General features: G+C 40.4%; 1 protein-coding gene across 13 annotated transcripts in view; it reads left to right on the top strand.

Annotated features, from left to right (window-relative positions):
• caska (calcium/calmodulin-dependent serine protein kinase a) overlaps window positions 1-13,525 on the top strand; it is a 159,796-nt gene that overhangs the window by 127,980 nt on the left and 18,291 nt on the right. For 7 of the 13 annotated variants that reach the window (XM_085435468.1, XM_085435474.1, XM_085435471.1 and 4 more), the window contains 4 exons: window positions 6,755-6,835; window positions 10,732-10,920; window positions 11,322-11,400; window positions 11,784-11,869. In XM_085435468.1, the coding sequence (XP_085291594.1) occupies window positions 6,755-6,835; window positions 10,732-10,920; window positions 11,322-11,400; window positions 11,784-11,869 (435 nt within the window). Of the gene's footprint in view, window positions 1-1,840; window positions 1,889-6,754; window positions 6,836-10,731; window positions 10,921-11,321; window positions 11,401-11,783; window positions 11,870-13,525 lie in introns of all 13 variants that reach the window. The other 6 variants (XM_085435464.1, XM_085435465.1, XM_085435473.1 and 3 more) reach the window with 1 other exon arrangement.

The following is a 13,525-nucleotide window of genomic DNA, read 5'->3' as shown; positions in this document are numbered from 1 at the left end:
AGGCAGCTGCACAAAATGTTGCTGTGTTTACGTGTGTGTGCTTTGTTAAGGGAGCAATTAAAAAGTCCGACAACTGAGAGAGTGGGCGAGGGCTGGCGTTGTAAATCCCAAAGCTCTCCAGACGGGGAAAACCATTTACTGGGAGCGGGGCTCTGTTTTTATGTAGCTTTGGTTCATGTCAAAGAGATCTGGCTAATTAACGCAGCTCTGTGTCTGTGGACTTCATTTGGGCTTATAGATTCTGGTTCACATTTTCAGAAAATGGATCAAGAGTTCGCGATGAAGCCACACCAGATGCAGTTAGTTTGTGGGAATAAAAACAGCGTTTTAGTGTTGCTGTCGCAGACTTTCATCTGTCTTTTATTAGTTTTAGATCTGTCTCTACAGAAAACCTACTGTCAGATACTTAAATACACACTAAATGGTGTCACCAAACTTTTTTTTTGTACAGAAGTATCCTGTCTGCTTATATTATTATTAAGCCATATAATTTGCCTGAGCCAAGAAGTGCAGTATATGGTGGTTTGGTGCCCTTACACCAGTATATGTGGAAAACACATGTTCACCATCGATTTATTGTTTTTAATTTATTGAATGATGGTTGTTTTGATTTCAGAGGAATTGGTCATGCTTTTTCTTATGAAAGTGTCATGTAAATACTGTTACAATGGTGCATGTTCATCCCAGCCATCATAGGGCAAGGGGCGGGTACACCCTGGACAGGTCGCCAGTCTGTCCCAGGGTTTTTGTTTTTCTTAATTTGAAACTCTGTTGATTACTTTGACCCCAAGTCAACTTAGTTTCTTTCAGCTGAGACTTAAATGGCAACAAAAAACTTAAAATAATCCATTTTCAAAGACTTTCATATGATGATATGATTGAAACTAGGGTTTGATATTACATGGATGGATAGATGGGATGAAAGCAAACCGATAGGAGTTGGTCTTTGAATGATCAACGATCAGATCGATCACAGAAGATCGATGTTGCTGATCGTTAGTGGGATGATTAGATCTTTAATATATGACCATATTGCTAAATGGATGCTGCTGTCTCTGGATTATCTCTACCTTCTCTCAGATTTTCAAACTGCTTTGTCAAGTGAAGACTGATATGTTCCCCCTAAATTGGCAAGTTGGGAGCTACTTTTAGTCTTGATTTGTGAATATTGACGATGGTATTTAGTCCTAGACCTGTTCATGCTCTCCTCCAATTTGGCATTTCCTGACTGTATTGCACTGCTGTGCAAGGGAATTTTTAGTTCAAGTAAACAAGTAAACTTGTACTGGCCTCTAACTTCTCCAGCATAGTTTGACCTCAGAGTAACGTATTGTTTAATCTTGGCTGTGCTTTCAGGGACTACCCTGCCTTCCTCCTCTGCTTCACCTCTGTCTCTGCTGATTCACTCTGGCTAACGCTGAATTGCTTTGAACCAATCAGACGGTAGCTTCCAGTGGGCTCCTGTGGGTTTCTGCTGCAGCAGGGCAGTTTGAAGACTATTCAAACTTCAGCAAAGCTTTTTCTTGCGGGCTGCACTAATACGCTCCTTTTTACCTCTACACTGTCATGTCTAATCAGTAAAATGAGTTTTGTTGGTGTAGTTTTGGAACTGTTCTCTCTCAGGAGGGAAGGTTTCACTTTGGCTGTTGATACTAATCTACACACAAACTACCCAGATTTACAGCCTGTTTAAAAAGCGGCTTGTACTGATTAAAGGCAGGGGTCGAACTTGATTTAACCCGACCTCTGTCATTACTGACCTTTAACCCTTTACCTGTGAGTCCTGAAAACAAGAGTCAACAGCTTTTATAATGCTTCTTTGTGTCTTCCTCCACTTAAGATTTCCTCCCAAGATGGAGCCTGTGGCGCTTTGAAACTTCTGGAAGATGTAAGACCTCATTACACTACTGCAATGTTCACTGGGCATCAGTTAGAAGTAGTTTCCTTGGCTTTGAAAGTGTTACAGTATTGGATGGAGTTTTACTTAAGCGTGACTGCTGCAGTTTTGATCGGTGGGTAAATGATCACTCTTCTTCAAGTCCACATAAATATATTTTATAATCAAAATTTTAAGGGCAAACATTAAGCCACAACATTCTGTAATAGAGGATATAACCTCATAGAAAACCAAGGTGAACACTGCACTAAATTTAACTTTTCATTTTCTCACATCGGAGCTGTGTACCATATAAAAGATGATGTAACTTCACTCATTGATTGGCATTCAGTGTTAGCAATCTGACTGCTGCCATGGAGCTAGACGCTACAACATACAGATGAAAGACTGGAGTCTTAAATTATTAATTAAGGGTATCTAGCTTGGTTAATTTTGTAACATATTGTAAGTATTGGTTTTAAAACAACAAATTTTGACATGAGGCTATGAGGCTTGACTCCTGTCCAGGCAGCCTTAAATGGAACTGTAGTTTCTGCTAATTCCACATTGGCTCAGTATTTCCGCTCTGGAGGATTGCCCCTTGGCCTAAATACAATTGTGACATGGGGTCAGAGAAAATGACCTTCTGCCTGTCATTTGACAGAATGTATGAGAAATGATCCTCAACTTACACTGTGTATATATGTTGATCCATGGATCACCCCGTGCTTAGTGAGGCCCTCAATTTGAGGTTATCAAGCCTCAAACCGGGTGTTTTGATTGTCCCCACATTAGCTTTTTAAAACCAGTTTGACTGAAGGGCACTGCGTGTGACTTGTCAGTCATTGTGTAGGCCTTCTCTGAAGCATCCCCCCTTTTAATTTTGATGGGGAATATAATTACTGAATAAAACGAGTCTTATTTTATTAAGAACTAAAATTGGTGATTGAGATCATAAACTCATCAAAGGTCATGGGTCAGAGGAAGCGATGTGCACTTCTCTCATAGACTTCTAAACCATCAGAAACTGTATCTCTTGCCCTCTGCTGGCCACGAGAAAGTATGCAGGTTTGAGTCACTAATGCAGTGGTTTCACTTTTTAGATTCAGAAAGGTTATCCATATTTGTAATCTATTATCCTGGTATTACTCCAAAGCTGAAGACAACTTTTAAAATATAGATGATTCTCACGTAAATTCATAACAAGAGCTAAACATGTGATTTAGACTAAACTTGCCACATGTTTTCTCTTCAGCAAGTAAAAAAATTTAAAGGTCCACCGCATTTAGCCCAGAAAAGAACATCTGGTGCCTGGTGGGTGTTTCTAATTTCTATGGACATTTGTTCACCGTTGACATGGGAGGTGACAACACTGTTGGGGTTTTTTCTGTTGTTGTTGGTCTTTTTTGTTTGTATGTTTGTTTGTTTTTTAACTCGGATTCACATAACTGTGCATTTGCCTCAGCTTTTTCTCTTTGTCCAGCTGGTGGAGTTTTGTTTCTCATTGTAACTGATGGCCTCACAGTGATCCCTGGTGTGTAACTAATAGAGATGGACCGATCCGATATTACGTATCGGTATCGGTCCGATACTGACGTAAATTACTGGATCGGATATTGGAGAGAAATAAAAAATGTAATCCGATCCATTAAATATCAAAAAAGCACCTCACAAAACTTGCGACATGGCATAACTCAGCTCATAACCGTAGCACGTCGGAGCAGTGTGCTCACGTGATAGAGCGGCTGTGTGTATTTGTAGCCTTGCTACCAATCCGGCATTTCATCTCCGAGGAAGTGATCCCAGAGAGAAGTAAAGCAAGTGTGTGAGTTTATCTCTGAATGTTTGTAAAGCATTCCCACATTAAGCTTAACAACCGATATATGGAGCGACTGCCTCTCTCACTCTCCTGCTGCTACTTCAATGGTGAAACTGATCAATGATCAGCTGATCGGCTTTTCTGTCGCGAGTCCGTCTCTCTTGTTTGTTTTTGGCCCACTTTGCACCAGAAAGAGGAAACCAGCGGCTGAACAACAGCAGCACGTTTAAGCTTGATCAGCTGTTGTTAGAATTTATTTAATATTACTTTCTACACCTGGATCTTTTTCTACGTCGCTGACGGCTGGTAACTGTGCAGGGGCGGATCTAGCAAAGTTTAGCCAGGGGGGGCGATAGGGCATGAACAGGGAGAAGGGGGCACAAAGACCTACTTTTCTTTCTTATTCTCATTTAAAATGTCTAGCTTTTAATAAATAATTATTTGAATCTTACACCCAAAGTTTTAATCTGATGTAAAATGTATAGAAGTCCGTTACTGTATATAGTAACTATTAAGTCTAATATACCCTAGTAAGCTATAGTAGGGGAGACCGGGGATAGTTGTAACATTTTTGACATTTCTGTCTGTAACTTGGAGCTCTTTTAAGGTAGTGGATTCAAAATGTAATGCAAAGTATTTACATGTCTCTGCTATTAAATAGTGCAGCTATTTTCTCTGCAGCACAATTACCCATTGCATGGTATGGTCTCAAACACGAAGAGTGAAATGTTACAATTAACCCCATAGTCTGGGTTAGTTGTAACATATCCTGGGGTGAAATGTAACACAATGAAATAAGGGTACTAACAAAACATTAACGTGTAATCTTTGTTTATTCAACACATGAATGCACTTAGAGCCATTTATGTAGCTGTGTGTGTGTGACAGAATGCAGAAATCTAGCTTTTGAACATATTCCAACCCCCCAAAAAACACAAATTATGGAATTTTCTGCAACTGAATATTTCATTAACTTTGGTTGGTCTTCCTTGAGTTTGGCCTCATTGGCTCAGTGGGCATTATAACCTACAACTCTTGCACCAATTTTGAACATAACAATGAAGCTGAAAAAATGTAGTTGTTCACCAGCATCGCAATTCCATTACTTTTTATCATGGCTTACCTTGGTGTGGTTTGCAAAGTGCTTCAGAAAGATGAGGAAATCTGTTTCTTGCACCCATCCTGATTTATTTCCACTACCAGTACTTCCTACTGGTCCATCTCTGACACAGTGGTCTGCATAATGTATGTGTGGGGAACACAAACAGTGGAGGAATTGTGTTGCCAATGGCATTAACCGCATATACAAATGCGACCAGTGAACCTCTCTCTGCTGATGTCGTTGCCCCAACTTGTTTAATATAAGTTAAAGTAATAGTGTGGTAAGTTGTAACAATAATGCAGATGTTACAACTAACCCAGACTGTTGCTGTTACAACTGACCCAGACTCCTATAGCCATGAACTAGCTAACATTACAGCCAACGGCTAAAACATTAGCACTAAAGACCTACACAGAATATATCCCCATAGACATACAAATAACATAATTTAAGTTTGATGAGTTTAACTGCAAAGCAGATAATGCTATTAGAAATTGAAATAAAGTAGAAAAACTTACTTTTTGGCATACAAATTACTTTTTTCATGTTAAATTGTCTGTGTTCGACAAAATGTGCTGATTTTTCACATGTGATAGCAGAACTGAATTGGGCATGCACAGGATGAGTCACATCATTTGAAACTTAGCCCTGATTGGAGAAATTGAAAGTGTTACAACTGACCCACGTTACAACTATCCCCGGTCTCCCCTACTTTTTCCTTTGGGAAGGTACCATCTGTGCAGTCTGCAACTCTGTTGAAGAAAGATGTTGAATCTATTTAATTATTCTTGAAAAATAATTTATTTCTGGGCTTTTTTTTTCACACTGCATCAAATTGATTACGTCGATTAAGCATCATGAGGTGGGGGGTGGTTCCTTATTTTTTTTGCAGGGAGTTTTAGAACCCTATTAGTTAGGGTGCTTACTCTTTAAAATACCAGAATAGGGAGGATGGAGTAGGTTTAAGTTTATTAGATTGATCAGTGTTGCTGAACTATGAAATATTTTGGGTGCAGTGTATTTTTTGCATACAGGTATAACAGAATAGCTTTAGTGTTTTGTTTTGTTTTTTGTTTTGTTTTTTAACTTGAGTATAAACTTATACAAAAAGCACCAAGATATTAAAATAACAGTTTTATTGATTAAAAAAACATTATATCGGATTCATATCGGTATCGGCCGATATCCAAATTTATGATATCGGTATCGGACATAAAAAAGTGGTATCGCACCCTAGTAACAATTAATGGATGCAAATCTATCTATCTCCGTACACACATATTTTTAGTTCAATTCACTTGCCAAGAAACAAACAAAACACAGGGTTAAAGGTGAACCTGACCGTTTTTCCTCTATAGTTTAAACAATAATGTTGTCCTGTAAAATGTCCATGCAGTTCTCTTAAGTGTTGAAATAGCATCCATATCTGGCTATTACAGAGGAGATGCGATTTTTATCTCATTTGGCTGTACTTGTGACTTAGTTGCTGATGTATTAATGCATGTTGCTTTGACATGCCAGTAAGTGCCAGCTCTTGAGGGTAACAAGTAAATGTGATTATTACAGTGTAGCGATAATGAATACCTGGACCCCATGCACGTTCGTGAACTAAACACTGCTGTTTGATATGGAGAAGTACATTGAAACTCCTCGATGCAGAGGCCTCACCTCTACAATGCCACATTCACCAGTCAGGCGCAACATAACTGGAGCTGACATCAAGCCAAGTGGCTTCCACAGGGCAGGAGGAGGAGCAAAAGCTTGACCAGATTCTTGACTTGCTGAGTGGTGTCCAAAGTTGGTCTCGCATTAGGAGGTGGTGTTGGAGAGGAACTGTGAGTGTTGTTGGTCTGCGCTGCCTACGCTGAAGTGGCCAGGTCGCATTGGAAGGAGGGATTTGGGCATAAAGAAGAGCTACTGAGGCATAAATTAAACTCTTCTCTCTGTGTTTCCTCAGGTACTGGAAGAGGTCTCTTGCTACCCAGAGAAGCACGAAGCTAAGGAACTCAGACGGATAGTAACCCAGCCACATTTCATGGTGAGTGGGGAAAAAAATCCCACAGACACACATTAAGAGGTTCTCATGTCCATTTCTTACAGAAATGTGCACAAGGCCCTTTAACGAAGCATTTAGAGTCCAGATATAACAAATCAGAATCTCTCTAAATGTTGTAAATAGCACTTTTACATGGTCTTATTGTTGTCTGCACAGATTAGATAGGACTAAAAAGAAAACATGCACAAGAAAGATGGAGTGTGTCGCATTGGTATTGGTTTATTTAAGTGTTTAAAGATCAAGTCATCTAACATGAACTGTGTGGAAATGGAAGGGTGTTTCAAGTGTCTGCGAATGTGATATATATACATAAATACATCTGATTTTCATCACTGATCAGTGTTGCTCAATATCACGTGGACAGACCGACAGAGAGAGGAGACGTAAAAAGAAAAAAGACAAATCGGTATCAAAATGAAGTGATAGGGAGAGCAAAGTTGAGGAAAAAGATCAGTAATCAAGACAAATGGAAGGAGAGGGTCCTGGCTGTGAAGTGAGAGAGGAGGGCGGGCGTAGACGGAGGTTAGTAAGGCGTGTTTGATGCGATGTGCTGTGTCGGGTCAGAGGCCTGGCTCCTTCATGGTGCTACAAGAGCGTAAACTGACGTGTTCCACATTCCAACAAGTTCAAGTGAGAACTGAATACAGACGATGCCCACGGAGCCATGCCAGGATTTTGACTCGTCTAGCTCTGATGTACACACATGAGAGTAGACTTGACTTTCTTTGTAGGTTATTTTTAACAAAGTAAACCTGTTACTTTGAGGTGTAGGGTTTCAGAATTAGTGTTCAGATGGTATTTGAGGTATAGAAAAACATTAGCAAAGTGTAGCTAAAGTTTAGCAATCCTCCCCACATGGCTGCTGCCCCTTTTCAGGGAATATTTTTGAAACTGAAATGGTATTACCTTGGCCTCCAGCAACAGTGTGATAACTCTTAAAGTTGTTTTTGACCAGGAAATGTCCCTCAACACATACATTAAACTAATATGTTTTGAAATGGCACTTTCATTGCTATGTAGATGATACCCAGCTTTATTTATCTATCAAGGCAGATCATTTAAATAAACTAGTTCAAATACAGACATGTCTTAAAGAAGTAAAGACCTGGATGATTTCTAATTTCCTGATTCAATATTTAGATAAAACGGAGATTACTGTACTTGGGCCTAAAAATCTTGTTGTCTAACCAGATGCTTGCATAGATTACCTTGGCCTCCAGTAACACTGTGAGAAATCTTGGAGTCGTTTCGACCAGGATATGTCCTTTAATGCACACATTGAACAAATATGTGAACTGCCTTCATGTTTTTGCCAATATCTCAAAAATAAGAAACATCCTGTATCAGAGACATCATCAGAGCAGAAAAACTACTTTGTGCATTTTTAGCTTCTCAGATTATTATCAGGTCTCCCTTAAAGCTTCCTGAATTTAAAATTCTCACATACAAAATCTTGAACAATTGTATCACAAAGTTTAAAAGGTTTAAGACTTTTCTTTTTGATAAAGCGTAGAGTTAGAGCTGGATCAGGTGATCCTAAAGCATTCCTCAGTTATGCTGTAGCAATAGGCCTAGGCTGCTGGGGCCTTCCCATGATGCACCGATCACCTTTTAATGTCTAAATAAAGAACAGGATCTGTGTAAGCTCACGTCATCTTATTTGTCATTTGAGTGGCAGTGATGCTGACATGGCAGAATCCCCACAAACCCCACAGTCCAGGACATTATTTATGAACTTTGCACTGAATACCGCATTATTTATTCTTTTTCTTTTTTTCTTCTTTTTTTCGACATGGGGATCAGTTTAAACAGCTTAAAGCACTGTCCATTAACTATCTCAGTCTAAAATTTTCTCGTTTTAACCCTTTAAAACCGGTCGGAGCGGGCACGCTCCGTTGTGCATATCTATTTTTAAATCTCTGTAGAACTGCAACCACGTAAGCTAGCGCAATGATTTTTTTTTTTTTTTTTTTTTTTTGCATATGAAACCGCAGGCGTTGTACTTCTTATGCATTCAGTTTGTCCTAAGTCACAGTTTCCTTCCACATATAGCTTTGCAAAAATTGCGTAAAAAGCATTTGCAGCAACAAAAGCATAATAATCCAGAAACGCGCATTGCCGATCCGATCAGCTGTTTGTAACACTTCCTGTGTCGGAATAGACGTCAGCACGAACTAGGGCATGTCTGCCATTACCTGCCCGAAACCAGAAGTGACGTCATTTTTGCGGAAAATGTAGTTTTTTACCTTCAGGGCCTGATAAGCCTATACTGGTGTTTTTAAAAGTCATGTTTGAATTTATGCTTTTCTGTGTCGTTTCTGGGATGCTTAGAACTCAAATTGCACTGCTGGAAATTCTTTGCCAATTTGCATTTAATATTTATTTTCGTTTTTTCTGCAGTATATAAAAATTGGTGTATCTCAAAAATAAAATTATGAAGACACTCAAAATAAATTTCCTGTTGTTGTAAACTCATTTGTGCAACTTTTTTGTATTTACAATTTTGAGGCATAAGCCTCTTAAATTTCTCTAACTAGAAATATATGTAACAAAACAAAAACGATTTAAAAATGTTTTTATAGTTTTTTTTTTGGTTTTTTTTTTGCATGTTTTTGCAATTTATATAGTTACTATGCACTAAATGCATACATATTATTAAAATTTGGGCTATAACAGTTGTACTGATGTAAAGCAACTTGAAATGCTCCCAAAAATGGCACTACAGCATGTAAAAATATAAAGATAAGCTCTGGCGGACTTAGTTCTATGGTAGGTCTTAAAGGGTTAAAGCACACAGCATGAAAGGATCAGTTGAGTAATTAACCCTGTTTTCATTAGGGTGCACAAACACACACACACACGCACGTACTTGCACCTACAGACACACACAGTTTTCCTGCAAGTTGTGCAACATGAAGTGTCTTCTGCGTGTGATGTATTTTGACACTGGAGTTAGAGAGGCTGCCGCTGCCTTTGTGTCTCTCCCTCTCTGATGTGCTCTCCCTCCTCGGGTGCGTGCGCTTGTGTGTGTTGTTTGCGTGACGCTGAAAGAAGACAGTCACAGGTTTCCCCCCTTTGTTGGGCTTTGATTGCTGTCTTCTGAAGTTCAGACGGGTTTGTTAAAGTGCCACTCAAGGGAAGGGCCTCTGCGTCTGTCAGACAAGTGGAGTCTAACACTCTGTGGGTGTGAGGGAGCAGCAGGCTCGTCTTGTGGAGATGCAGAGCTCAGACAGATGCAGGGGCTACGGACTAAAGGCACCTGTGCAAAAGGAGAAATATCTTTGTAATGTGTGGCAGAGCAGAGAGTCAGACAAAGTCAAGAAGCAAATCCCTTCCTGCTCTTCAGAGCTTGAATAAAATATTGTCCATGTTATTTTTAGTGAGATCATGTCTTGAGGGAGTTCAAGAACACTGAAGGCTTTGTCTTCTGTGAATTTACCATAAAAAGAGTGTGGATTGCAAATTTTTAAGCTGAATGACGTTATTTGTACTGTTGGAGTCATACAGATTTCACCAATTCTTTGTATATGCCAACTCATAAAGCAGTGCCCAACAATCACTTGTTTTCATAAATGGTTTCTGGTGAGAACAACTAGCTAGCTAAAGAGTATTTCTTCACCAGATAAGACAGTGGTACTCATATTCAGTCCTAATTCGTCTGCTGCCACAGGAAAGGGGGAAACTCTTCCTCAACATCCTGTGGCCTTGCCTGTACCTCATCTCAGCCTCCCTTTTACTTTGGAAGAATCGCAGATATTCATGTCAGTGATGCCACCAGAAGCCGACAGTAAAGTTCCATAACTGGTGCACTCTTGTTCACACAAAATGTGCCTTTACCAAGAAGAGTGAAGTCCTTTATGGAGTGTGTGTGTTTACAGGCATTGCTGCAGGCCCATGACGTAGTGGCCCACGAGGTTTACAGTGACGAGGCTCTGCGGGTGACACCTCCACCCACCTCACCCTTCCTGAACGGAGACTCCCCCGAGAGTGCCAACGGAGACATGGACCTGGAGAACGTCACCAGAGTCCGTCTGGTCCAGTTTCAGAAGAACACAGATGAACCAATGGTACGCCCTTTGGGATTTTGAACAATGCTGAGTTGAAATGAATGAAATGAAAGTGAGGATGCTTTCAGAGACATGCCTATTATTATTTATACTTTGTTTTAGCATTTAAAGGTAACTTGCCACAGTTCCTCTCTGGTTTTAGTCTTCTGTCTCTTCATGTCAGCTCACACTAACTGTATAATGCTGATGTTGGGACTCTTTGGGGGCCATGCCGTCTGTTGGAGGCTTGTTCTACTTGTGGCTGAAGAGAGTTCTTCATGATTAATCGAGATGCATCATAATTCACGGTTAATGATCTAAAGAGTACGGTGTTGTATTCACTGTACTGATATTTGATCTGGGATGACATTGGGACTTTTTACATGGTATCAGTAACCATTTTCAAATTTATGCGTTTGCAGGGTATCACATTGAAGATGAACGAATCAAACCACTGCATCGTCGCAAGGATAATGCACGGGGGGATGATCCACAGACAGGGTACTCTATTCCATCTTCTGACTGACGTCAATAAGCGACATTATATAAATCTTGCCCACAAGACTTTGACTCATTTGTTAAAATATTCTGCCTATTTTTTGTATACAATACTCTAATTTCGTATTTCAAGTCCTCAATAAATATTTTTACTGTTGTTACCTGAAATCTTTAAAGAAGAGGAAGGTTTTAGAGCTTTTTAAATTAACGGTGAGTAAAAGAAACTCCTCCTCGATTGTTACAAAGGATGCCACACTGTAGTCGCTGGAGAATCAAACTAGACCGGAGGACCTCTGCTATGGCTGCATCTCGGATGCCTCTGCAATTAGAAAATATTTTACGTTTGTCTTTCTGCTTGTTTCTCTTTTCCTTTTTCCTACGTTCAGGAACATTGCATGTTGGAGATGAGATCAGGGAAATCAACGGCATCAGTGTGGCCAACCAGACTGTAGAGCAGCTGCAGAAGATGCTGGTGAGTTTTGCTTTTGTGTTTGTTTGGGAGAGGGGTTGTTTTTGGAGTCACAACTGACTATATTTGGACAAGAGGGTCTTGACAGGTGTAGTTAGCATGAACTGTACCGAAGCAATTTACAGAAGAGAATTAAATGAAATTCTCAAATGTTTATACACCAGAGAAAACCTTTTTTTCCACTACAGTGGGGCAAAAAAGTATTTAGTCAGCCACCGATTGTGCAAGTTCCCCCACTTAAAATGATGACAGAGGTCAGTAATTTGCACCAGAGGTACACTTCAACTGTGAGAGACAGAATGTGAGAAAAAAATCCATGAATTCACATGGTAGGATTTGTAAAGAATTTATTCGTAAATTAGGGTGGAAAATAAGTATTTGGTCACCTCAAACAAGGAAAATCTCTGGCTCTCACAGACCTGTAACGTCTTCTGTAAGAAGCTTTTTTGTCCCCCACTCGTTACCTGTATGAATGGCACCTGTTTGAACTCATCATCTGTATAAAAGACACCTGTCCACAGCCTCAAACAGTCAGACTCCAAACTCCGCCATGGCCAAGACCAAAGAGCTTTCGAAGGACACCAGGAAAAGTATTGTAGACCTGCACCAGACTGGGAAGAGTGAATCTACAATAGGCAAGCAGCTTGGTGTGAAAAAATCAACTGTGGGAGCAATCATCAGAAAATGGAAAACATACAAGACCACTGATAATCTCCCTCGATCTGGGGCTCCACGCAAGATCTCATCCCGTGGGGTCAAAATGATCATGAGAACGGTGAGCAAAGATCCCAGAACCACACGGGGGGACCTGGTGAATGACCTGCAGAGAGCTGGGACCAAAGTAACAAAGGTCACCATCAGTAACACACTACAACGGCAGGGAATCAAATCCCGCAGTGCCAGACGTGTTCCGCTGCTGAAGCCAGTGCATGTCCAGGCCCGTCTGAAGTTTGCCAGAGAGCACATGGATGATACAGCAGAGGATTGGGAGAATGTCATGTGGTCAGATGAAACCAAAGTAGAACTTTTTGGTATAAACTCAACTCGTCGTGTTTGGAGGAAGAAGAATACTGAGTTGCATCCCAAGAACACCATACCTACTGTGAAGCATGGGGGTGGAAACATCATGCTATGGGGCTGTTTTTCTGCCAAGGGGACAGAACGACTGATCCGTGTTAAGGACAGAATGAATGGGGCCATGTATCGTGAGATTTTGAGCCAAAACCTCCTTCCATCAGTGAGAACTTTGAAGATGAAACGAGGCTGGGTCTTCCAACATGACAATGATCCAAAACACACCGCCCGGGCAACAAAGGAGTGGCTCCGTAAGAAGCATTTGAAAGTCCTGGAGTGGCCTAGCCAGTCTCCAGACCTCAACCCCATAGAAAATCTGTGGCGGGAGTTGAAAGTCCGTGTTGCTCGGCGACAGCCCCAAAGCATCACTGCTCTCGAGAAGATCTGCATGGAGGAATGGGCCAAAATACCAGCTACTGTGTGTGCAAACCTGGTAAAGACCTATAGTAAACGTTTGACCTCTGTTATTGCCAACAAAGGTTATGTTACAAAGTATTGAGTTGTATTTTTGTTATTGACCAAATACTTATTTTCCACCCTGATTTACAAATAAATTCTTTACAAATCCTACCATGTGGATTCATG

This window comes from Copadichromis virginalis, linkage group LG16 (genome assembly GCF_057382275.1).
Source record: "Copadichromis virginalis isolate Kocher_CV1m ecotype Utaka linkage group LG16, C_Virginalis_male_GT1.1, whole genome shotgun sequence".
Lineage (NCBI taxonomy): Eukaryota > Metazoa > Chordata > Actinopteri > Cichliformes > Cichlidae > Copadichromis > Copadichromis virginalis.
This window is presented reverse-complemented; position numbering and strand designations above follow the sequence as displayed.